This window comes from Oratosquilla oratoria, chromosome 43 (genome assembly GCF_046742065.1).
Source record: "Oratosquilla oratoria isolate Oo_2021 chromosome 43, ASM4674206v1, whole genome shotgun sequence".
NCBI classification, from domain to species: Eukaryota; Metazoa; Arthropoda; class Malacostraca; order Stomatopoda; family Squillidae; genus Oratosquilla; species Oratosquilla oratoria.
This window is the reverse complement of record NC_134819.1, coordinates 20,825,054-20,851,193: the sequence shown is the minus strand read 5'-3', so window position 1 is coordinate 20,851,193 and position 26,140 is coordinate 20,825,054. Positions and strand designations below refer to the sequence as shown.

Here is a 26,140-nt window from a genome sequence, read left to right as displayed (position 1 = left end):
TCCTCCCACAATACACTGGGTGCACTCAATAGATGGCGTTATTGTATATATTCAAGCACGCGCGAGGATGATTTTTCCAAAATTTGGATTTTGGTTATCAATAGCGCCCCATAAGTCGGGTAGCTGCTCTCACTATTGGCCGAGGTTTTGGCGGGCTTTTGTCAAGCTCCTCCCACAATACACTGGGTGCACTCAATAGATGGCGTTATTGTATATATTCAAGCACGCGCGAGGATGATTTTTCCAAAATTTGGATTTTGGTTATCAATAGCGCCCCATAAGTCGAGTAGCTGCTCTCACTATTGGCCGAGGTTTTGGCGGGCTTTTGTCAAGCTCCTCCCACAATACACTGGGTGCACTCAATAGATAGCGTTATTGTATATATTCAAGCACCAGCGCGAGGATGATTTTTCCAAAATTTGGATTTTGGTTATCAATAGCGCCCCATAAGTCGGGTAGCTGCTCTCACTATTGGCCGAGGTTTTGGCGGGCTTTTGTCAAGCTCCTCCCACAATACACTGGGTGCACTCAATAGATGGCGTTATTGTATATATTCAAGCACCAGCGCGAGGATGATTTTTCCAAAATTTGGATTTTGGTTATCAATAGCGCCCCATAAGTTGGGTAGCTGCTCTCACTATTGGCCGAGGTTTTGGCGGGCTTTTGTCAAGCTCCTCCCACAACACACTGGGTGCACTCAATAGATGGCGTTATTGTATATATTCAAGCACCAGCGCGAGGATGATTTTTCCAAAATTTGGATTTTGGTTATCAATAGCGCCCCATAAGTCGGGTAGCTGCTCTCACTATTGGCCGAGGTTTTGGCGGGCTTTTGTCAAGCTCCTCCCACAATACACTGGGTGCACTCAATAGATGGCGTTATTGTGTAGCACCAGCGTGAGGATGATTTTTCCAAAATTTGGATTTTGGTTATCAATAGCGTCCCATAAGTCGGGTAGTTCCTCTCACTATTGGCCGAGGTTTTGGCGGGCTTTTGTCAAGCTCCTCCCACAACACAGTGGGTGCACTCAATAGATGGCGTTATTGTGTATTTAAGCACCAGCGCGAGGATGATTTTTCCAAAATTTGGATTTTGGTTATCAATAGCGCTCCATAAGTTGGGTAGCTGCTCTCACTATTGGCCGAGGTTTTGGCGAGCTTTTGTCAAGCTCCTCCCACAACACACTGGGTGCACTCAATAGATGGCGTTATTGTATATATCTACGCACCAGCGCGAGGATGATTTTTCCAAAATTTGGATTTTGGTTATCAATAGCGCTCCATAAGTTGGGTAGCTCCTCTAACTATTGGCCGAGGTTTTGGCGGGCTTTTGTCAAGCTCCTCCCACAATACATTGGGTGCAGTCAATAGATGGCGTTATTGTGTTATATTTAAGCACCAGCGTAAGGATAATTTTTCCAAAATTTGGATTTTGGTTATCAATAGCGCCCCATAAGTTCGGTAGCTGCTCTCACTATTGGCCGAGGTTTTGGCGGGCTTTTGTCAAGCTCCTCCCACAATACACTGGGTGCACTCAATCGATGGCGTTATTGTGTATATCTAAGCACCAGCGCAAGGATAATTTTTCCAAAATTTGGATTTTTTTTTATCAATAACGCCCCATAAGTTGGGTAGTTCCTCTCACTATTGGCCGAGGTTTTGGCGGGCTTTTGTCAAGCTCCTCCCACAACACACTGAGTGCACTCAATAGATGGCGTTATTGTGTATATTTAAACACCAGCGCAAGGATAATTTTTCCAAAATTTGGATTTTGGTTATCAATAGCGCTCCATAAGTTGGGTAGTTCCTTTCACTATTGGCCGAGGTTTTGGCGGGCTTTTGTCAAGCTCCTCCCACAATACACTGGGTGCACTCAATAGATGGCGTTATTGTGTATATTTAAGCACCAGCGTAAGGATAATTTTTCCAAAATTTGGATTTTGGTTATCAATAGCGCCCCATAAGTCGGGTAGCTCCTCTCACTACTGGCCGAGGTTTTGTCAAGCTCCTCCCACAATACATTGGGTGCACTCAATAGATTGCGTTATTGTGTATATTTAAGCACCAGCGCGAGGATGATTTTTCCAAAATTTGGATTTTGGTTATCAATAGCTCCCCATAAGTTGGGTAATTCCTCTATTGGCCGAGATTTTGGCAAGCTTTTGTTAATCCCCTCCCACAGTGCACTGGGTGCACTCAATAGATGGTGTTATTGTGTATATTTAAGCACCAGCGCGAAGATTTATCCAAAATTTGGATTTCGCTTATCAATAGTGTCCCATAAGTCGGATAGTTCCTCTCACTATTGGCTGAGGTTCTGGTGGGCTTTTGTTAGTGCCTCCCACAACACACTGGGTGCACTCAATAGATGGCGTACCAGCGCGAGGATGATATTTCCAAAATTTGGCTATAGCTTATGAATTGTGTCCCATAAGTCAGGTAGTTCCTCTCACTATTGGCTGAGGTTTTGGTGGGTTTTTGTTAAACTCCTCCCACAACACACTGGGTGCAGTCAATAGATGGCATTATTGTCAGGTTATCAGTATTGGTGACAGCTTTGATGTTATGCGCTGGAACCAGAATGGGGGGTGGGGTGGGGATAGTCCCTCATGAAGAGGTTAAATAATGTACATGAAAGTGTTGCTCCTTGGGGGACACCACTGTACAATCTTTTGATCCCCAATAGCTGGATGTTCTGGGTTGTTCAACATTCTCTGCCATCAGTTTATAAAAAGGATTTCTATTAAGACAAAAATACTCTAAACATCTCTATTCTTCAAAAATACAATAGAAATCTAGCTGCATAGCACCAATACAAATAGATGCTTTGTACACAGTTGGACTTTGGTGATGTGGTAAAAGCCCACATAGCAATTTCATCATTAGCCTAACCCCTTCAATGCAATAATACATTCTAGCTTTTGTTTTTACACCATAAAACATTACCAAAATGAGCTCAAAACAAAAGTCAAACATGCATTGATTATCCAGTTCAAACCATGATTCAATCTCTACATTTTTAATTTTGTTTTGGATAACAATACTGAACTGTAAGAAGACTCAGGACTGAAAGGGTCAAGACTTGCAGACTTGAAAAACAGTATCAATAAACTGATGGCTATCAACAATAAGCATGTAATTCCAGTGAATATAATTCAACTATACACCTAGGTGTACCTGAATATGTGCAAGCAGGGACTGGATCAAAAATGCTATACATGGAGAAACATATTTGTCATATTGATTCAATACATTCCATGGTTATAGAAATTGTCCTCACATAATTTATTATCACCAGTGCTAAAGCTCCAATGCATGACTGGATCTAGACCTGCTAGCAACTCTGATCCTGTATAGGAATAACAAATTGAAGTCCATAACATATCACTAAAAATATCACATTCCCAAAAACACTGGTGATTAGGTTAACTACTAAATTATTCAAATCATAAAACCTCATAATATATGTGTATATATATAATGTATATATACATAGTTTCTTGGCTACCTCCCTTGTAAGGGGGAAAGAGAAAGAGCCTTTGATATATTCTCCTGGTTACCACTATATAGCCCATTAAAGCCCTATCTACCACCCTTCCATCCATCACCCACTCCTATGTGTACTTATGCTTCCTAAACACTGTATTTGCTATCATTAACTCTCTAGACACATGTCCACCATCAACTATCCACAATTTTTTCCTGGAACTCCACACTTCTCAATCACTCTGTCTATTAATTCCTTTCCTCCCGCATTAAGGTCTTCCAATACTACTACATTGACATTTCTCCCTAAACCCTCTATGCATTCATTTAAATCTATCCAAAATAGTCTCCCTTTCCTCTACACTTTTCTCACTACCAGGCCCATATGCATTTACAAAAACCCACATCTCCCCAGTTTCACCTTCATCCACATTAACCTTGAAACATCCTTCTACTCCACCACTCGCTTACTTATCTCTTCACTCACTAGTATAGCCACCCCTTCTCTCCCTTGTCCTCTCTTCACTCCTGAGATCCTCCCAACTACTCCCAAACTCAAACTCACCCCTCCCTTTCAACATAGTTTCATTCATTGCCAACACATCTATCTTCTCACAAACATACCGAGTGGAAAAAGTGTTAAGGAAACTGAGGTTGAACCAGAACATGAATTACATTAGTGTTCCTGGTTCAATCAGTTTCTTTACCACCTTTTCCACTCGTGTCACTCCTTCAAACATAATGCTTATCTCTTCCCTTTTATTCTCATCTGTACCACATCCATGTACATTAGAAGACCCAAACCTTTGGGTTCTGGTTGGAAAATTCCTCCCAGACCCTCATACTTTTGCTTTTTTTTTAGGAATGTCCCCATTAGGGCTACAGGGAGAAGGATGCGAATTTGCAAAATCATTCAGAAATAAATATGCAACTTGGAACAAGACCCATGATTTCTTTTACCAACTTCTCCAGAAACTTTGCCATCAGGACAATTCTTGAGAATATCCAGAAGCTGGAATATTCTAAGGTGACAGCTGTGAAACCAGGTGGTGCCAAGATAGGAGGGAGGGAGGAGGGTGGAGGGGAGTGGAATATTGGGAAATGAGATGGGTGGGAGTGATTTCTATGCTTTTTTTTTTTTTTTTTGGCTACCCCCCCGTTGTAAGGGGGGGGTATATGTATATGAAAGCTTGGGTCAACCCCCTCATAATTGCTAATGGAGCCAGTGTGTGTGAAAGTTGCCCACTGCACCACTGTGTGACCTGTGCTTGACGGTTACCATTATTAAGCACCTGCCCTATCTTATGGTGTGGGGTGCCTTTGGCTATGATTTAGGAAATCTTGTTATACTTCCAAAGAACCAAACTATCAACTTTGAGTTTTATATAAAACTACTCAAGTATAATTTAGCAGCTTTTCTAAAACCAACTGCAATATCCTGCAGAAGGACGGTGCTCCTTGCCACACCTCATGAGTAGGCAAAAGGTGGCTCTCTGACAATGAGGTCAAGTATATCCAAGACTGGCTTTGCCAATCACCCAATATTTCCCCTATTGAGAACCTCTGAGGGATAATGAAACACCACCTTTGTCAGCAGGATACTGTGACAATCCCCAAGCTCAAAGTTGCAATCCAGAAGGTGTGGGAGGAAACACCTGCCTAAAAGTACTACAATGACAACTGGATCTTCAGGATGAGTTGGAAATTTTCCTAATTTAAAAGAAATGTGGCTTAGTGAACAAATTGATGAACAAGATGTGGCTCCTACAAGTGGGGTATCTCAATGACATTTTTGGTGCACTCAACAATTTAAATATCAGCATGGAAGGCCACCTAAAGCCGGGTCCACACTTGTTCCATTTCCACATATCGTATCATCATTGCATACCACTTAGTGATACGATATGGTGCGACAGGGTATTGTACCCACTTGTTGCGTATCTGCCTGCTGTATATGGATATGCAACAAATGGGTACAATACCCAGTTGCACCGTATCGTATCACTAGGTGGTACACAAAGATGATATGATACGTGGAAATACAAGAAGTGTGGACCTGGCTTAACAATTGCTGGAGATGCAGAAAATTTGTCTTCCTTCAAATGCAAACTAAAATTGTGACTAAGCAATGTTAAGTGAGGGAGATCTGCAGCTTTCCCGACTGTGGCAGACATTTCAGAATGATGCCAAGTTTTATTGTACCACACTTGATGACAGAGTTTGACAGGTGAATTCCAGAAGAACATATGCAAGCCCAGTCATGGGTGAGAAATCCTTTCATCATAAATGTCGAAGACCTGCCAGAACACATTCCAAGACTCTCAGAGCAACTTGTTTAGGTTCAAAATGAAAAGTTGTTGAAGGACATTTTCAAAGAATATCTCTTTCTGAATTCCAGATTCAGGTAAAGAAAGAGAAGTCTATTGTACAAGTTGAGGTGGTGAAAGTGTTGCTCTGAGTTATATAAAGATGAAGTCAAGGAACAAGCTTAACCCTGAGCATATGAGATACAGCCTTACAACAATGTTTCCACTATTTGACAAACTGGTAAATTAGAAGCAGCACCTTGGATCCCATTAATTTAGTTTTGTGAATGAAAGCCAGTGCCATGGATTCTATTACTTCAGTTTTGTGAGTGAAAAGAAGTGCAATGGATTCTATTAATTTAGTTTTGTGAATGAATGGTAGTGCCATGGACTCTATGTTTAATTTTGTGTATGAAAAGTAGTACTATGCATCCTGTTAGTTTTGTTTTGTGAAAGAAAAAAAAAGTGCAATGGATCCCACTAGTTTAGTTATGTAAATGAAAAGCTGTACACGTTTTTTTTCCAAAATAAAGTTTATATATCACTACATTTTCTCTTTACTATGGGTCACAAATGATTGAAATGTTCCAAATAAGGTCACTCATGAAAATGTTTGAGAGCCACTGGTCTAGGGCATTAAATAACCATCACGTTGATTGGTCTAGGACTATGATCATAACGAGGTCCATGTGTCTGCCTGAGAGAAACTTGATTGAATTGTGTTTATTCTCAGTCACATATACCAAGAACATGAACATGACTTGTGGACATTTCAAATGTGATAAATTGTAAAATGATTTAAATGTTCAGATGCATCCGTCAGACTGTTAACCTAGTGGTGTCAGGTAGAGAGAGGAAGGTAAGTTCATGCATTAGTCACTCTTGAGAACATGTCTCCCCCCTGTCTTGTTTTCTTCTTCTATCTGCATTTCTTGTTTTATAATCACCTACTTTCATACCCTTAAGTATGTAATACATCTGAGGCTCCAATTATATAAAAGTATTTAACGTCTTCAAGTTTCTTTTCTATGTGGTAATTCTGCATAATGGAACTTTGCTAGCTAAGTGAGTTATGGTGTTGTTACTTGTGGCGAAGGTCGAAGGGATGGTGGTTCGAACCCTGCCATAGGCAAAGTTAAACAAAGGGCATGGTTCATTAAATTCCATGTTACAAACTCCTTTGTAAGGGGTACCATTATAGCCTCCCAATAGGGAGTTTGTGACATTAAACCATATCACCATCATCATCAATTTTGCATATATATACAGACGCTCCTCAACTTACGTTTTAGTTATGTTCCGAACGGCCAAACGTAACGTGAAAATGAACGTAAGTTGTTACTGTATGTTCCAGTAATGTATGACCATTCATACTGTACTATACATCCATAAATTCTATTACCATATCTTATAAAACACCCCTAAATCATTAATCATAAACATAACATTGTAAAATAATAATATTAATTTCAAATAAATTAAATTCAAGCAACATAAAGTGAGATGGTGGAGGAGAAGGAGGAGGGGGAGGAGGAGGAGGAGGAGGGGGAGGAGGAGGAGGAGGAGGAGGAGGAGGAGGAGGGGGAGGAGGAGGAGGAGGAGGAGGCAAGGCACGTTCAGTCTGTCGTTTGTGCCATGTAAACAATGGACGCAGCGTCATGCATAAGTATAGTTTGAACGTCTCGTACTACGGAGAGCGCGCTAAACTCAAAAATTCACTCAACAATTTTTTTTTTTACAAACATTTTTTTACAGTCGGTTCAAACGTAAAATTGAAAAAACGTAAAACGAATGAACGTAAGTAGAGGAGCGTCTGTATATGTATATATATATATTTATATATACACACACATGTATATATTTCAGAATATCCAACAACAAATAAATTTCTCCACAGATCAACAAAATTAGAAAGAAAAAATAAAATTCTGGTTAGGACTGGAACTGCAAAAATAGTTTATGACATCACCTCAGCCTTTAAACATTACTATCTAGAGAAAGACTAGAAAGAGAAAAACCAGTTTCACTGGGCATTCCACACAAAGCTTTGGAAAAATAATAACGAACTTTCCCTTCACACTTGACAACTTTGAAAAATTTCAAAGATAATCTAATTATTTTGACAAGGTAATGACTGAGCAAGTTTTAAAGTAATATACAGGCACTATATTATACCACAGATTCGTTAATAAAAAGAAAAATAATGAGTAGTCTGTCTCGTTAGTCATATAGTTAATAGTAGCTACACCTTTTCATTATCATTCATTTCAAAATGCATGGGTTTGGTGAAGCGTCTCTTCAAAACTGTCAATGAAAACAACAGGAGACTAAACACACATGTTGTGGCAGCACAAATGGACTGCTGCAGGACTTCAGACAGATTGTGGCTGGGGCTGTGGCTGCGGCTGCGGCTGCGGCTGCGGCTGTAGCTGCGGCTGTGGCTGCGGCTGCTGCTGCCGCTGTGGCTGCTGCTGCCGCTGTGGCTGCGGCTGTGGCTGCGGCTGTGGCTGTGGCTGCGGCTGTGGCTGCAGCTGTGGCTGCGGCTGTGGCTGCAGCTGTGGCTGCGGCTGTGGCTGCAGCTGTGGCTGCAGCTGTGGCTGCGGCTGTGGCTGCGGCTGTGGCTGCAGCTGTGGCTGCAGCTGTGGCTGCGGCTGTGGCTGCAGCTGTGGCTGCGGCTGTGACTCCCTAACACTTTCCACAGGAATGTCACCCTGATGACTCTCTGTGACTCCCTTCTCACTATCTTCTGCTTTGGCTTCTACTATGTTCTCTATCTTCCCTGTCTCTGTTTTCATGTCTGCCTTATCCTTTGCTTTTTCCACTATGATGGGCTGGTCAACGAGTTTCAGGCCTGCCAATTTCTGTAAAGTGACATCACACTCTTCTAGAGGAGAAGTGAAACGTGCAAATGCGTAGCCCTGCTTGCCTCTCCATAAGATATCTACAGGATGTACATCATGGCCCTGCAGTGCATCCTTTAAGTCACGTACCCTGCACAAAAAGGGGTAAGGAAGAAAAGAAAAAAGGGCATCATGTACTGTATACAGGAAGTGATGTTAATTAATCAATCTCTAACTCCAAATATTCACAAATATCTACATAATTCTTTTTTTTTTGTACATACATACATACATATACCAAGGCTTTTTCCCCCTTCCAAGGGAGGTAGCCAATAAGGGAAAGGCATAAAAACACTCCCACCCATTTCATCCTTAAATACACTCCACACCCCTCCCACCCTCCCTCTCATCTGAGCACCTCCTGGATGACGGGTCATCCCTGCACCCTGCCCACCGCCCTGGGTCAGAAGCAGTGTCGCAAGACACAGCACATCCACAGCAAGGCCGCTTCATTTAATCGGCGACCCCCCCTCTCCGTCCCCCCTTGCATATAAGGAGAGGATGGGGAGAAATCCCTTTGGGCTGCGTCAAAATTTACTCATGCAATCACAACATCATCCATATACAACCATTCTCCACTCACCTCTGTCTTCCGTCCTCTCCCTTCCTTCCTCAACAGACATTCCCCTCTTCCCCAAAGCCCCCTTCACCCCATCCATCCACCTTATCCTAGGACGTCCCCTCATATTCACTCCCTCCACATCTGCCTTCCATACCTCTTTTACTTGTCTTTCTTCACTCATTCTTTCCATGTGTCCAAACCATCCTAATATTCTTTCATCAACCCTATCTCCCAAATCCTTTTTCACCCCTGTTCTCCTCCTCACCTCCTCATTTCTCACTCTATCCAGCCTAGTAACCCCCACCATACTTCTCAGACACCCTCATCTCAAACACATTCAAACTCCTTCTCTCTTCTTCTCTTATGTTCCACGTTTCTGCCCCATACAGTGCTGTTGGCACAATCACTCCTTCATACAGTCTCCTCTTCGCATCCATTCCCAAATGTCTATTCCTTATTACACTCTTTAATCCACCAAGGCATTTACTCGCTTCTCTCAATCTACATTCTACCTCCACCTTCACTCCACCTTTTCCTGCTACATTAATTCCTAACTGCATTAATATTTATTATCATAGTAGTAAAATAGGTACATGTTCATTCTTAATGCAGTATGTGTTTATTAGCAAAATAAATTAATTTTTGTGACATGATAGTTGTGATTTCACTGCCTTCCCATACCCATGGTAGGTGTATGGGGAATCCCCTCCATTTTCTATTTGCGCTATTTTCTAATTGCACGACAACCAAAAGAACACATAGATGAATACCTGTATTTGTTTCTGATATGAGGGCAAGCTCTTGACATTGTCTCCCCTTCTGTACCATGCAAAATTTCTTGAACCCCCTCCCACATCCTTTTCTATCTGAATGTTACTATTATTATTATTATTTACTTAGCTCCTTTTTTTTTTAGGAATGTCCCCTTTTGGAGCTACAGGTAGCAGGACTCCTAATCCCATCCCCCATCCCATTTTTTGTCGCCTTTATGACTCAAGTGGAATATATAGGAAATGGAATGGGTAGGAGTGGTTTCTATGCCTTTTTCTTTTTGGCTACCCCCTGTGTAGGGGAAAAAGCCTTTGGTATATGTATGTATTTAGCTCCTTGTTGATGAAGGGCCATCTCTCCACCCACTGCCTGGGTCAACAATGCAGTAAGACACAGCACCTCCACAGCAGGGCCCAATAGCTGAAGCTGGTTTACCTCCTGTGCTTCATTTACATGGCAACCCTCCCTTCTTGTCCACTCATGAGTAAATACAGAAGATGAGGCGAAATCCTTTTGAGCAATATCAATTTATTACCCATTTAGAACCACTCTCCATCCATATCTATCTCTTGCCCTCTCACTTCCCTATTAGACAGACATTCACCTTTTACCCAAGGCTCCCTTGTATGGGATGGAAAGGGGAAGAAGCCTTTTGGTACATAGAGATTTGGCATGGAAGAGAGACAGAAAGGAGAAGTATGAGATGTATGGTGAGGGTTATGAGGATGAATAGTGTAAGAAAGGAGGTGAGGCACAGAGTGGAGATGGAAAGGAAACTGGAAGATAAGGCTGATCAAAGAATACAAGGACAGAAAGAATGAACGAAGAAAGACTAGCAAAAAGCATGTAGAAGGCATAGGTGGATGGAGTGAACTTGAGGGGAAGACTGAGAATGGCATGGATGGATGGGGCTGAAGGAGGCATTGTTTAAAAGGGGAATGTCTGTTCAACAGGAGAGGGAGAAGGTAAGATATAAACGTGAGTGGCTAAAGAAGTGTGGAAAACAGAAATGGATGGCATGAATTTGAAATTACCAAGAATGAAGGGTATGGATGGGTTAAGGGGGTGAACTGGATGCAAGGACAAGAATGTAAACAATAGGAGTGAATGGATGAAGGAATAATTTGGCCTATAGGATGTTTTTGTCTGCTCTAAGTTTTTTATAGTAAATGAGGAGGAAGGTATATAATGAAGGAATGAGGATAAATCAGCTCCAGCTATCAGCCCTTGCTCTGAGGACATTGTAATTTACTGCATTGCCTTTGACCTTAGCACTGTAGTGGGAGACAATGATGAACCTTCATCCCTAAAGTGTTAGAATGAGCAGGGTAATGAATGTGTTTTCCTCAGTAATACTGATGTAATTTGTGTACTTTCCATTATAAAATACTACACTCTTCTTATATACACACATATACATATTTTGCAAACTACCTGCAGTTTGATGGGACTTTGCCTAAAAATATTGAGTAGGTAATAGGCAGTTTAGGCTTCCTATGTTTTGGAGTCCTTCCAGCATTCTCGCTGAATTCAATATCTAGTGGGTCAGCTGAACCCACACGGTCCTTTTTAGTTGTTTGCTCAACTGTCCTTCTGACAATCTTGTTTCTTTTGTTTACATTAATGGTAACCTGTAATGGACAAAAATTGTAGTTATACTAGCCCCCCAAATTAAGTTCCATAAATCATCATAACATACACAAAATTTAACAAAAATTTATTCTTTTGTGCTAAGTTGGAAAAAATAATTAATACATGATTCAATATCAGTCACTAATTAAGACAGTCATCACTGTCTAATACCTGAATATTTGGTGATCTTGGGTGGTCTTCACTATCGTAGCCGTGAAATTCACTCTCATTGGAATATCTATGTCCTCCTCTCCTGGCACCCCTTCCTCTTCCTCTTCCTCCTCTACCTCTACCACCTCGTCCACCACCATATTCTCCACTTCTTTCTTCATAAAATTCTACACCTGCAGCTAGTGTGACATCTTTACCTTGGCTGACAAAGTTTATAAAACAAAAGGATTATTTTCTTATCTAAAACACATATATCAATATTACTAATGTCTTCCCTCAGCTTAGGAAAGTAGTTTTGTGTAACCAAAATAAAATATGAACAGCTTGAATAACTATTTAAGAATTGAAAAAAAGAGTTTATTCTGGCTGTGGAGGTTTCCTTTTGTTGATTAAATTAATAAAGTGGCACTCAGAGTAAAATATATATGACCTACATTCAAGGTGCAAGGTCAAGTGGCATGAGAGAATAAAGGGACAATATTTGTACAAAATAACCAATATACAGCTAGGCTTACTTATGAGGATTCTGTGGTAAGTCCCCTTGCAAACAATTTTTTTTTTGCAAATTACTAGTGCTTCCCTTCCTATAGCAATAATACATACGTATACCAACGGCTTTTTCCCCCTTACAAGGGGGGTAACCAAAAAACAAAGGCATAAAATCCACTTCCACCCATTTCATCCCCACTTACTCTCCCACTCACCCCCTCCCTCCCTCTTATCCTGGCTCTTACTGGATGATGGGTCATCCCTGCATCTTGCAAATGTAGCAAGACACAGCACATCCACAGCGAGGCAGTTTCATTTAATTGGCCACACCCCTCTCCGTCCCCTCATGCAGAAAAAGAGAAGACAGAAATCCCTTTGGGCAGCATCAAACTATCATTCCCACATATTCCCTAGATGCAACCATCACACAAAAGACTATGAGCACCTCATCCCACACTGCCCCACACTATCCCTGGACAACAGCACAATATTTCTTCTTTGAGTGACCTACAGGCATGTCTGGTGGCTGTTGCTGATTACCTGGGAACCATGGGTTTCCTACAGGAGAGACCCGAGACAATAGATCAAGTGTTCTATATATTTCTCCACCTTACTCTTCACCCATGCACACTTTCACTTTTTCAACATCTTCCTACCTTTTCTTGATCTACTTGCTCTCATTTCAAGCACCAGATTCAAGACATCTTCCACGATCTCTGCCGTCATTCATTCTCATAACATAAACTATCACAAGCTGACCTGTTCTACACTTTCTCCCAATACCATCAGTATACCATTAATGAATACAACTGTTCCTCTGTCATATTTTGTAATTCACATGCCCTACCTCTTCCCTCCCTCTTATCTTGGCACCTCCTGGATGATGGGTCATCCCTGCAGGATGGAGGGGAGTGGAGTATGTTAGGGATGGAATGGGGTGGAGTGGTTTTTATGCCTTTGATTTTTGGCTACCTCCCTTATAATGGGAAAAAAAGCCTTTGGTATGAGGGAGGGAAGAGGGTGGAGGGTAGTGGAGTATGTAGGGGATGGAATGGGTGGGAGTGGTTTCTATGCCTTTTTCTTTTTGGCTACCTCTGGTGTAAGGGGGAAAAAAGCCTTTGATATATGTATGTATGTAAGAAAAGAGAAGTAAAGCAAAAGGTAAAGGAGACAAAGAGGAGAGCAGATGTGAAATGGGGTAAGAGTATGACAGAAAATTTTGAAAGTAATAAAAAGATGTTTTGGAAAGAAATTAAGAGAGGAAGAGGAGGCAAATCAAGTAGAGAAGAAAAGGTAAAAGGTGCAGATGGAGAGATGATAATGGAAGAGAAGGCAGTAAGGGGAAGATGGGCAGAATATTTTAGGGAGTTGCTAAATGTGAAAGAGGATAGGGAGGGAAAGATAGCTGCAGTGGGAAATGCGAAGAAAATGAGAGTGATGAGTGAGAAGAATGGAGGAGAAATAAGGAAGGATGATGTGAAGGCAGTTGTTAAGATGATGAAAGCAGGTAAGGCACCTGGTCTGGATGGATGCCGTGCAGAATGTCTGAAAAAAGGAGGTACAGTGATGGTGGACTGGTTGGTGAGGTTATTTAATGTTTGCTGGAGAGAGGGTAGAGTGCCAGAGGACTGGAGGAGTGCCTGTATAGTTCCTCTTTACAAGGGAAAAGGGGACAAGTGTGAATGTAGTAGTTTCAGAGGCATTAGCTTGTTAAGTGTAGTTGGGAAGGCTTATGGGAGGATCTTGATTGAGAGGATTAGGAGAGGAACAGAAGGAGTAATTGGTGAGGAACAGTGTGGATTTAGGACAGGTAGAGGTTGTGTAGATCAGATCTTTGTGCTGAGACAGATATGTGAGAAGGCCATAGGAAAGGGGAAGGATGTTTTTTGGGCCTTTATAGATCTGGAAAAGGCTTATGATAGGGTAGACAGAGAGGCACTGTGGGAGGTTATGCAGATATACGGGATAGGAGGAAAGCTTCTGGGAGCTGTCAAGAGTTTTTATGAGAGTAGTAGAGCTTGTGTCAGGATTGGAAATGGAGAGAGTGAGTGGTTCGAGGTAAAGGTGGGACTTCGTCAAGGAAGCGTTATGTTGCCCTGGCTATTCAACTTATACATGGATGGGGTGGTGCGAGAGGTAAATACAAGGGTGGTGGGTCTGGGATTGGAGATGGTTAAAGAAAATGGAGAAAAGTGGGAGGCGAGTCGGCTGTGGTTTGCGGACGACACTGGGCTTGTGGCAGGATCGGAGGAGGGATTGAGTAAGTTGGTGGCAGAGTTTGGGAGAGTATGTGATAGAAGAAAGCTAAAGATAAATGTGGGTAAATGTAAGGTGATGAGATGTACAAGGGGTGAAAGTGGCAGTAGTCTGGAAGTGAGCATTAAGGGAAAGCGACTGGAGGAAGTGGATAGTTATAGATACTTGGGTGTAAATGTGGCAGGAAAAGGTGGAGTGAAGGTGGAGGTAGAATGTAGATTGAGAGAAGCGAGTAAATGCCTTGGTGGATTAAAGAGTGTAATGAGGAATAGACATTTGGGAATGGATGCTAAGAGGAGACTGTATGAAGGAGTGATTGTGCCAACAGCACTGTATGGGGCAGAAACATGGAACATAAGAGAAGAAGAGAGGAGTTTGAATGTGTTTGAGATGAGGTGTCTGAGAAGTATGATGGGGGTTACTAGGCTAGATAGAGTGACAAATGAGGAGGTCAGGAGGAGAACAAGGATGGAAAAGGAGCTGGGAGATAGGGTTGATGAAAGAGTATTAGGATGGTTTGGACACATGGAAAGAATGAGTGAAGAAAGACTAGTAAAAGAGGTATGGAAGGCAGATGTGGAGGGAGTGAAGATGAGGGGACATCCTAGGATGAGGTGGATGGATAGGGTGAAGGGGGCTTTGGGGAAGAGGGGAATGTCTGTTGAGGAAGGACGGGAGAGGACTGAAGACAGGGGTGAATGGAGAATGGTTGTATATGGATGATGTTGTGATTGCATGAGGTGGAATGGGTGGGGGGATGGGGGGTGAGGTAGTATGTGTGAGCAAAATTTGACGCAGCCCGAAGGGATTTCTCCCCGTCTTCTCCTTTCATGCATTGGGGGACGGAGAGGGGGGGTCGCCAATTTAATGAAGCGGCCTTGTTGTGGATGTGCTGCGTCTTGCGACACTGCTTCTGACCCAGGGCGGTGGACAGGGTGCAGGGATGACCCGTCATCCAGGAGGTGTTAAGATGAGAGGGAGGGTGGAGGGGTGTGGAGTGTTTTCAGGGATGGAATGGGTGGAAATTATTTTATGCCTTTTCCTTTTTGGCTACCCCCCTTGTAAGGGGGAAAAAGCCTTGGTATATGTATGTATGTATATGTATTTATGTACATGTCCTACCCCAGCACTTGACTTAAATTGGTATGCTCTTTGTTGACTAGTGTGTATTTAGCAAATGTTATGTAAGTTTGGTGTTCAAGGACTTGGAGAAGACATATTACAGGTCTGAGGGAATTACATTGAGGAATCTGTTGAATGTGTGGAACAGGGAAGAGCCAGTGACACAGAAACAGTTCCAATATTCAGGTCACCAAAGGGAATAGATTACATGGGCGGAAGAAATCTCTTGCTTAAGGATAGGAGGGCTTAAAGAGATCATGAGAACAAATTAAAAAAGACCACACGTCTAAAGGATGTGTAACAATATGGTTTTACATATATACATACATACATACATACCCCCATCTGGGGTATTGGCTGCATGTTATTGTGGCAAAGTAGCATGCAGTTGATACTTTAGGGTCTATATGGGGCACCCCTACGGACCAGAGTCACACATCATTTCGGTTTTTCATAGAGATGCATAAATACTTTGAATAGCTTGGAAGGTGATATAACTCAAGCTGGAACAATACATGAATTAAAATCTAAATATGAAAATTAGAAATCAAGGATATAGATTAAGTTAGAACTATACATGAATTTGAGACTAGATATGATAAAACTGAGGAATAGGAGATTGGATGCAATGGATGTTGTTCCTTTCCTGTATACAGTACTACAATTAGGGAAATACACTGATACAACATAGACAACAGTCACAAGTTTCTTCTCAGAGAGATCTATGGGAGGTTCCAAGGACCATTGCCAGCCACTGTGGGGCTGCGAGTTTTCCACTTTGTGAAACTTGAGGTTATAATTGACTAGAACCCGACCAGAACTAGAACAATTTCACTGTTACTCAAGGGTTACATATCTGTTCTGGCTTCAACCAAGTGAAACTCGTTGAACATCAAAAGACCAATCTCAATTAATCTTATTGCTGCTATTTACCTGTTATGTATCTCTTCTAGTGCCACTGATCAATTATTTTTAGCAAAGGGAAACCTCCTGCAATTCAAAACCATATAAACAAATTCTCATGCTCAAGTACTCACCTTTGCTCCCTTTCTCGTAAGATACGCAGGATGGGAATTTGCCTTAATTTTTCTGGGGTGAGTATATCCCAATATATACCATCTGGTTTTGGTAACTTTTGAGTAACGGTTATGACTTCAGTTGGAGTAACTATGATGTCAACTGGGACATCATGTTTGCCGAAGAGCCCACTGGGGAGTTCATCAAACACCTGTACCAGTAATATACATGCATACATATATATATATACATTGCAAAAATAATCATAAAAATGCGTGACTAAATGATCATGCAGAAATTACAAGGAAATAAAATTTGGAATACTAAATGTTTTCGTCTATTATGACATCCTCAGAGTACTCTGGGGATGTTGTAATAGACAAATTATTCAGTATTCCGAACTTTATTTCCCTGTATTTTTTGCATTTTATATATATATATATATATAATAATGATAATAATAATATCTATCTACATACCAAAGACTTTTCCCCCCTTAAAGAGAGGTAGCCAAGTCAAAAGACATGTACCCACTCCCAGCCATTCCATTTCCATCCACCAACCTTTTTTCCCTCTCATCTCAGCTCCTTGTGGATGATGTGTCATCCATGTATCCTACCCACTCCCCTGGGTCAGAAGCAATAGTACATCCACAGCAGGGCTGCTTCACATAATTTGCAACCCCCCCCCTTCTCTATCCTCTCATGCAGAAAAAGAGAAGATGTGGAGAAATCCCTTCGGGCTGCATCAAAATATCATTCACATTTAACCACACCCTACTCCCCTCATCCCCCACCCCCTCCCATCCTTGCATTAAAAGTATCATCTATAAACAGCCATTCTCCATTCACCCTTGACCCTTACATCTACCTCCCATATCACTTTATTCATGTACACATTGATTTTTTTAACCCAAAAGGGAAAAAAAAAAGTTGTGTAAATTTTTGTGCTAAAAATTGACTCGTATCCCTATTTCTTGGTAAATAAAGAAAGAAAAAAAAATCTGAATATGACGTCCCTTACATCAATGGATTCCTTCAAACAATTAATTTCCACTCCCTCAATGACTTTCTCCCTTTCATTAATAAAAAAAAAGTACATTTTATAGACAATAGACAGACCTGACAGTCATGAACAGTTGTGACCACAATGGTGTGCTCTGTGACTGCTTCCATTAGTCTCATCATTCCATACTCCAAGTCTGCAAATCCTTCTCCTTTGCCAATCCTTTTACCTGGAAACCATCACCTATTTATTTCACATTTCAAATTTTAAAAACATCTTCTAACTATATTTGTGTATGTGTGTGTATATATATATATATATATATATATATATATATATATATATACACACACACACACACGGAATAGCAAACTGGATACTGAAAGAATGCAAGGAAGAATTAACTGACAAAATATATGATATAATTAAATCATCACTTAAAGAAGGAAAAGTACCATTGGACTGGAAAAAAGCAAACATTGTACCAATTCATAAGGGCGGTGATAAGGAAGAGGGCAGAAACATGGAACATAAGAGAAGAAGAGAGAAGGAGTTTGAATGTGTTTGAGATGAGGTGTCTGAGAAGTATGGTGGGGGTTACTAGGCTGGATAGAGTGAGAAATGAGGAGGTGAGGAGGAGAACAGGGGTGGAAAAGGAGCTGGGAGATAGGGTTAATGAAAGAATATTAGGATGGTTTGGACACATGGAAAGAATGAATGATGAAAGACTAGTAAAAGAGGTATGGAAGGCAGATGTGGAGGGAGTGAACATGAGGGGACGTCCTAGGATGAGGTGGATGGATGGGGTGAAGGGGGCTTTGGGGAAGAGGGGAATGTCTGTTGAGGAAGGAAGGGAGAGGACGGAAGACAGAGGTGAGTGGAGAACGGTTGTATATGGATGATGTTGTCATTGCATGAGGAGGAATGGGCAGGGGGGGTGGGGGGTGAGGTAGTATGTGTGAGCAAATTTTGACGCAGCCCAAAGGGATTTCTCCCCATCCTCTCCTTATATGCAAGGGGGGACGGAGAGGGGGGGGTCGCCGATTAAATGAAGCGGCCTTGCTGTGGATGTGCTGTGTCTTGCGACACTGCTTCTGACCCAGGGCGGTGGGCAAGGTGCAGGGATGACCCGTCATCCAGGAGGTGCTCAGATGAGAGGGAGGGTGGGAGGGGTGTGGAGTGTATTTAGGGATGAAATGGGTGGGAGTGTTTTTATGTCTTTCCCTTTTTGGCTACCTCCCTTGAAAGGGGGAAAAGCCTTGGTATATGTATGTATGTATGTATGTATGATAAGGAAGATCCATCTAACTACAGACCGGTCTCACTAACAAGCACAATAGCAAAAATTTGTGAAAGAGTGATCAAAAACAGATGGGTTAAGTACCTGGAAGAAAAATCTATACTGAACCCAAATAAATTTGGATTTAGACAAGGGAGATCCTGTACAACAAATCTGATTTGCTTTTACTCAAGATTAGTAGACATAATAGAAGAAAGAGATGGATGGGCAGACTGTGCTTTTCTGGACCTGCAAAAGGCATTCGATAAGGTACCTCATAGGAAACTAATAAATAAGATAGAGTCAAAAGGTGGCATCAGAGGAAAATTATTGGAATGGATGAGACTTTCTGATTGAGAGGAAAATGAGAGTTGTAATTAGAGAAAAATTCTCCAACTGGGAAGAAGTAAAAAGCGGGGTCCCGCAAGGATCAGTACTGGCCCCGATCATGTTCGCTGTATACATTAATGACATGAATGAAGGCGTGGAGTGCTATATAATTTTTTTTGCAGATGATGCAAAATTACTTAAGAAGGTAAAAATGGAAGAGGACTGCAACTCATTGCAACAAGATCTGGACACAATATGGAATTGGACTCAAAAGTGGGAAGTAAAATTCAATATTAAGAAATGCAGCATAATGGAATTTGGAAAGAGTAAAAATAGAATATCAAAAGATTACAGAATTGGGGAAGAAAAAATAAATAAAACAAACTATGAAAAAGATCTTGGAGTGATGATTGGAAAGGACATGAAACCAGATAAGCATATAAACAAGATGTTCGGAGAAACCTACAACTTATTGAGAGCAATCAAAGTGGCATTTACCTATATGGACGAAGAAATGATAAGGAAAATACTTACTACACTAATAAGACCAAAACTCGAGTACGCAGCATCACTTTGGACACCCAGTACCAAAAAGAATATTAAGAAACTAGAAAGATTACAAAGAGCGACAACAAAACTAGCACCGACACTCGCCGAACTAACATATGAGCAAAGACTATCCAAACTGAACCTACCAACTCTGGAACAAAGAGGAGAAAGAGGAGATTTGTTAACTATCTACAGAATAATGAAAGGAATGGAAGTTTTAGACAGGAACGACCTATTAATGTGGGACAACGGTAAAACAAGAGGACACGGAAAAAATTGAAAAAGGATAGTTATAGAAAAAACTTAAAAAGGAACAGTTTCCCACACAGAGCGATAAATACATGGAACAAATTAGACAACAAAACGGTATGTGCTAACACTATACAAGATTTTAAGATAAAATTTGATGCGGAGAGATACAAAGACGGGTCACCACGAACATAGCTCCCCTCCCGTATATTACAACTAGGTAAATACACACATACCACTGGCCTTTCCCCCCTTACAAGGGAGCTAGCCAAAGTCAAAAGCATAAATCCACTTCCCCCCATTGGTATATGTATGTATATATATTTGGAATAATGATTTCCAACTAGAAGTATTATGTAAATACAACAGTGACACAACACTGACCTGTTTTTGATACAGCTACAGAACCTACAAAGATGAGGTCCACTTTTACTGCAGCATCCAATCCAACAGGCACAGAATATTTCGTAACTCCTTCTGACTGCGAGCAAGTCCTTAAACTTTCTTTGGACTGTGATGGTGGTTCTAGGCGGTTGAATAAGCCATGACGTAACCGAGGCGTTGGCACCAATAATGTTTTCCTAGCCTGTATATACAATTTTCAAAAATAAATGGTAGGGTTGGCATCAATAATATTTTCCTAGCCTGTATATACAATTTTTAAAAATAAATGGTAAGAGGGTACAAACAGTAAATCTTTTTAAAGGTACTGGTTCAATATTACTTTATAAAATAAAGTAACACCTTCATTATTACTTAAAAAAATAAAGTAACAACTTCAATATTACTTTATAAAATGAAGTAACAACTTTAATATCAATTTATAAAATAAAGTAACAACTTCAATATTACTTTATAAAATAAAGTAACAACTTTAATATTACTTCATAAAATAAAGTAACTGGTAACTGAAACAAATTCTTAAAATTTACCTCTAATGCCAAAAATCTCACTTCCTCTTGTGGTTTATCAGGATCTACTTTAACTGTATTTGCATTCCTGAAACATTCCAGGTCAGCTGCTCGGTGACCCGCATCTGCAGCACCCTAAAAGATGGCAAAATCTTCTGTTAGACTTCAAATACAGAAAATGATCCCTATTTAAACATAAATAAGTATAAATCAAAATATCACCCAATTTGACAGGAAATCACCTTAAAGTTGGGTATCCTATGCTTAACAGGGCGAGGAAAATTGGCCAAGTCATTTTTTTCCAGGAAGGTCCATACTGTTTCTCGAATGTCATGTTTGGTCAATGCTAAAGAAAACAGAAAAAAAATTATAATTTCAAGGATATAAAATTCTGTGTATTCTTCACTGTAAAGGAAGAGATTATTACCAATTTTCAAGAAATTCAAAGTCAAAAGAATATCCTATAATACAAGTACAGGGAGTTCCAATTATTGCATCACATAGGAAATTGACTGCATAATTGTGTGCAGTCAAGGGATCAATAAAAGGACTTGCAAGTGGTGGTCCTGTGACACAGTCATCTGAGAGAATCATCTCCTTCCTGCCTATCTTCAAAACCTGTCAATACCTTCACTCCATCTGGAGGTGAGGCCCACAAAAGCTGACATTTGGTCTCTGGATAAGACACAAGAAATCTATCAACTCCAGCTGTATTTCTTCCACTTTTTCACATAAGGAGAGTTGATATTGTATGACTGGTCCCCTACTTCAACTATCATAAGCCAGTAACATAGAAACATTCCATGTTAACACAACACAACCAAGAGTCTCAATTCTTCTTCAATGAGAAATCAGAGGAGAGTCATGTGGGGCTGCAAGTTTTCATTCAGTGAAAGCTGAGGTAACAATTGTTATTACTGTTATTCTTATCACTGTTACCATCAATCCTTTAAAGGATTAGCACTACCTACTGGGTTATGGAGGCACTCAACCAGAATCATTGGCACTGTCGATATCTATGCACGAGGACTAAGATCTGAATATTTAAGTCAGTTGTGCTTCCTGTCTCGCTGTATGGCTGTGATACATGGGCAGTGAATACCGACTTGAAGAGGCACCTAAATATCTTTAATACCAAATACCTTCTAAGAATCATTGGGGATGACTGTATCAAACCAGAGACCATACTGTGGGATGTCTAGGCCAGTTACCAGCATAATTTGTGAATGTCAACTCTGACTAAATGAACATGCGGAACATTTTCCTGATATTGACCTCCACAATTCAAAACCCATTCTAGCCTTTATTATTTGGATTCTTTTGACTGTCATCAGTGCTGACTTCCATTTGCTCAATAAAGATATCTAATCTGGATAAAGCTTTTAACCCACATAAATGTTCAGTTTTCAGATTATCAATGTCTTTAGCCTTCAATGTGGGAGTACCATGGTTCCTAATGGTTAGATTATGGACTAATGCTGCTAATGATTCATTAATTCCCATTTGTTGGCCTATGCTTCTTTCTAAAATATTCATTTAATTTTCGACTGGTTCATTCATACTTCTCCTCTTTATCAAAGTGAACCAGTCAGACATTGTTCCTCAGGTCCTCCCATAATTCTCTCAAGGAGGGAATTTTGGGTTGTTGTCTATACTGTATTATTGTGGGACTGTTTCTATGTCACTGGCTGAAAGAAATAGGAGGGGAGCAGTCATCATGTTTCCATTCTCCTTGTGTGAAAAGGTGGAGGAAACAGTTGAACTTGATTAGAGAAGGACCTTATTCTAATTTATTTAACCAAGGGAAACTCATCATGTCAAAGGGAAATACAATACATGAAAAAAATACTCACAAGGAATGTCAGCAATCTGTATCCCTCCTAATGAAGTAAACATATTTGAGTCTTACTGAAAACCCTGCAATTAAAAATAATTAATATAGAACAAGGAACTAAAATTAGAAATTAAATGGGTGATAAGCATACGATTTATATGTAGAAGCACTGGATACACTATAAGCAAGTGTACAATTTCCAATTTACCTTGAATCCTGGATTGTTTAAAAAGATGTTATAAATCTTGCCAAATTAAATAATGTTGCCTCATTAATACTCTTCTAAAGTTAAAATTTATGTGTAACACATACAATGTAATATACCTAATCATCATATTACTTTGAGCTTTTTTCCTCTTACCAATTTGTAGTCCAATAATCAAGAGCTAGCCTAAAAGCTAGATATTGCGATAATAAACCAATTAGGCACAGTGTTAATAATCTTCTCTCCAACCCGGGATCCTCAGCTTTGGAATATTGTCAATACAATTGATGGTGTATCTCCCATTAATTTCTCTCTCTTTGTCCTTAGTTTGTTGCCTAAGTCTGAGGCTTGTTGTTGGCTGAAGTAATCTGCCTACATCTCTTACTGCCTTCACCTGTACTTGTTCCCTCAGTCTATTTAATGTTTCCTCAGTCTTTTTTTGTTCTTGTAACTTAGCTTCCTTCTTTTCCTTCAATTTGCTTATGTGCGCAGCATCTCTTTCCTTTAATTTGGACAAATCAATACTAACATTCCTTGTATCATCTTTCTTTGAATTTACTAGTTCATATCTAGTCTTGGCTAGAGCATACTGCTGTAATTTGATTGCAATTTGCTTCCTTTCCTCTTCTGTGTATGCTTGACTTTTACTTTTCTTGGGAGATTTTTCAAATTTCTCTCCTTCCTTCTGCTCTAACCTCCATTGTGTTACCTTAATTCTCTTTTCTTTCTGCTCAAGAGCCAATTTTCTCTCCTTCTTCTTCCGCTCTTTTTCCTGCCTCCTTTCTTCTATAATCTTCTCTGCTGTCATTGAGTTACTACTGCTTTCTTTCTGAATTTCCTTCTCCTCCCTCCATTTCTGTATTAACATTTTCTTTTCCATCTCTACTTTCATGTTATCATGGAAGATTTTTAAGAGTGCTTGCAGTTCCTCCTTGGTTTTATTGGGGAAAGACTTATGCAATTCTTCTAATCTTTTCTTATCACTGCTATATTTCTTACACATGTGGAGAGAAATAAAAAGTTCTTTCTTGTCCCACATGTCGGAACACAAAGACTGTGGGAACATACCATCTACAGTGGTTTTACATTCTGATGGACTGTTATGATGATGATCTCTCTGATATTTCAGCATTTGTCCGAAAAGACTCTCAATCTCCGTTGATAATTCCTTTTCCTCTTGCTCTAATTTACTCAATGCCTGCACTCCCCCTATCTTAAGGTCACTGAACTGAAGTTTTATGCTTTCAACTTCTTTTGAAATTTTCTTTGCAATAGAACACTGCAATTTGTCTGGATCATTGTGGGGTTCAATTAAAAATGGTTTGTTGTAATCATCGTTATTACTAACATTGGTAGTATGACATAAATCATTCTGTAACGTCATCACCCCTTCCTCTATTGCCTTCAGTTTTAATAGTGCTCGATCTGAGTAATCCAAATGGTTTTGTACAGGAATGCTTGGCTGATGACCACCACCCATTCCACATTTAGCCTCCTTCCCAAACACCACTTTCTTCTTCAAGCACTCCACTTGTCTCAATAGCTGGTTTACGGCCATATTATTTTTTTTCAAGTCCGCCATATTAAAAGGGGGGCACTTTCACTGGATACTTTCACTAATATACAAACTAAGTCCACGCTTATATTGCAAGCTTTGAAATACAGTACATGTAATCCGAGGGAATTTGTTTACATGTGACCATAGAAAACGTGAATCTCATGTTACCACGAACGACGTATGTGGCTTTTCAAAGACACACCCATTTCTACACTTTATTCAGAAATATCCATTTATACCATGAGAGGAGCACTTGCACAGTCCACCCTTCATTCAATTAAAATATATGTCAAAGAGTGATAACGAACATACCATGAAAAAATCTCTATTATTACACTTACTCAGTCGACACAGTTCCTACTATTCTCGCACAATCCCACGACCTGCGATCATGACTGGACTTTGATACATTCCTATTAGAATCATACAATTTCTTATATTTCACACCTGCTAATGTTACATTTAGTATTTCCTAAAACATCTTAAATTTACGTGCTAATGCGGCCTGTTGACATTGTCTGAAATATATTAAAAGTAAAACTGACGATTTATTCAATCGAACTGGCGCTTCATTCAAAGATACACAAGATACGCTTCCAGATACTTCTAGTTCTTCTGGAAGAGACTTATAAAGCCTGTGGCTTCAGGTTTACTAGATTACTGGTAATGTGTGGTGGACATATTCATCCTATGTTTGAATGTATGTTTGAAATCATTCCGTCATTACTGACACAGCTGAGATGATCTCCACTGAGAACCTATGAGGGATGTGTATTCTGTACCTCATCACGGCCGGTGGTTTAATCCTGTTTGGTAAGGTTGTATGATGAAAGTGTTTGTGATCTTTTCTGTATGTTGGAATGGCTGTGGTTGTGAATGAAGTCTGAAATCAGTGCAATCAGTTTGATCATACTGATTAGGTGCTAGCATATATATGCGACACTGATCTAGCGTACCTCTGATGGCTGCCGTTTTGGGGAGGGGTTAGAAAGGCATGAAAGTACTTATGCACTTACCGGGGATCGAACCAGGGCTCTCCACGTTCCGAAACAGGAACGTTACCCACTATACTTATACTTTTGATCATACTCTTCCCAAAATACATCCAGTTTTGTTTCAAACTTGTCAATATTTTCCGTGCTTATAATTGATTCATGGAGTCTGTTCTTTGTTGGATTCCGTTTATCACCTCATTCCAAAATGTTTCTTGCCCTCTGTCTCCTGTTATCTATCCATTTCCAGTAATTACCCAGAATGCCATTGTCAGAGAGAAAAGCTATCCCTCTAAAATTTTGGATGTACTGTACTTAGAAATTGATTCATCATCCAGCTCTAATATCTTTAAATTACTATTGCAATAATTAAAATTAATTATAATGAAATCCATAAAAAGGACTGTATTCGTCAACAAACACATGTAAAAATGTTAGTATGTCACTTATATATTCCTACTCGCTATCGGAAAGAAGGGATCAAAAACGTTTTTGATGTTTTGATCATACTCACGT

The 26,140-nt window shown here is 40.2% G+C and overlaps 1 protein-coding gene across 1 annotated transcript; it reads right to left on the bottom strand.

Annotated features, from left to right (window-relative positions):
- Positions 1–2,755: 2,755 nt before the first annotated feature.
- Positions 2,756–25,056, bottom strand: LOC143022105 (methenyltetrahydrofolate synthase domain-containing protein-like). Its single transcript, XM_076180104.1, has 10 exons — positions 24,974–25,056; positions 22,889–22,952; positions 21,278–21,381; positions 21,057–21,170; positions 20,509–20,710; positions 17,834–17,946; positions 16,733–16,923; positions 11,829–12,030; positions 11,460–11,656; positions 2,756–8,783 (listed from the first exon to the last, which is right to left on the bottom strand). The coding sequence occupies exons 2-10, from the start codon at positions 22,929–22,931 to the stop codon at positions 8,165–8,167; spliced, it is 1,785 nt and encodes a 594-aa protein (XP_076036219.1). The 5' UTR covers positions 22,932–22,952; positions 24,974–25,056; the 3' UTR covers positions 2,756–8,164.
- Positions 25,057–26,140: the final 1,084 nt, after the last annotated feature.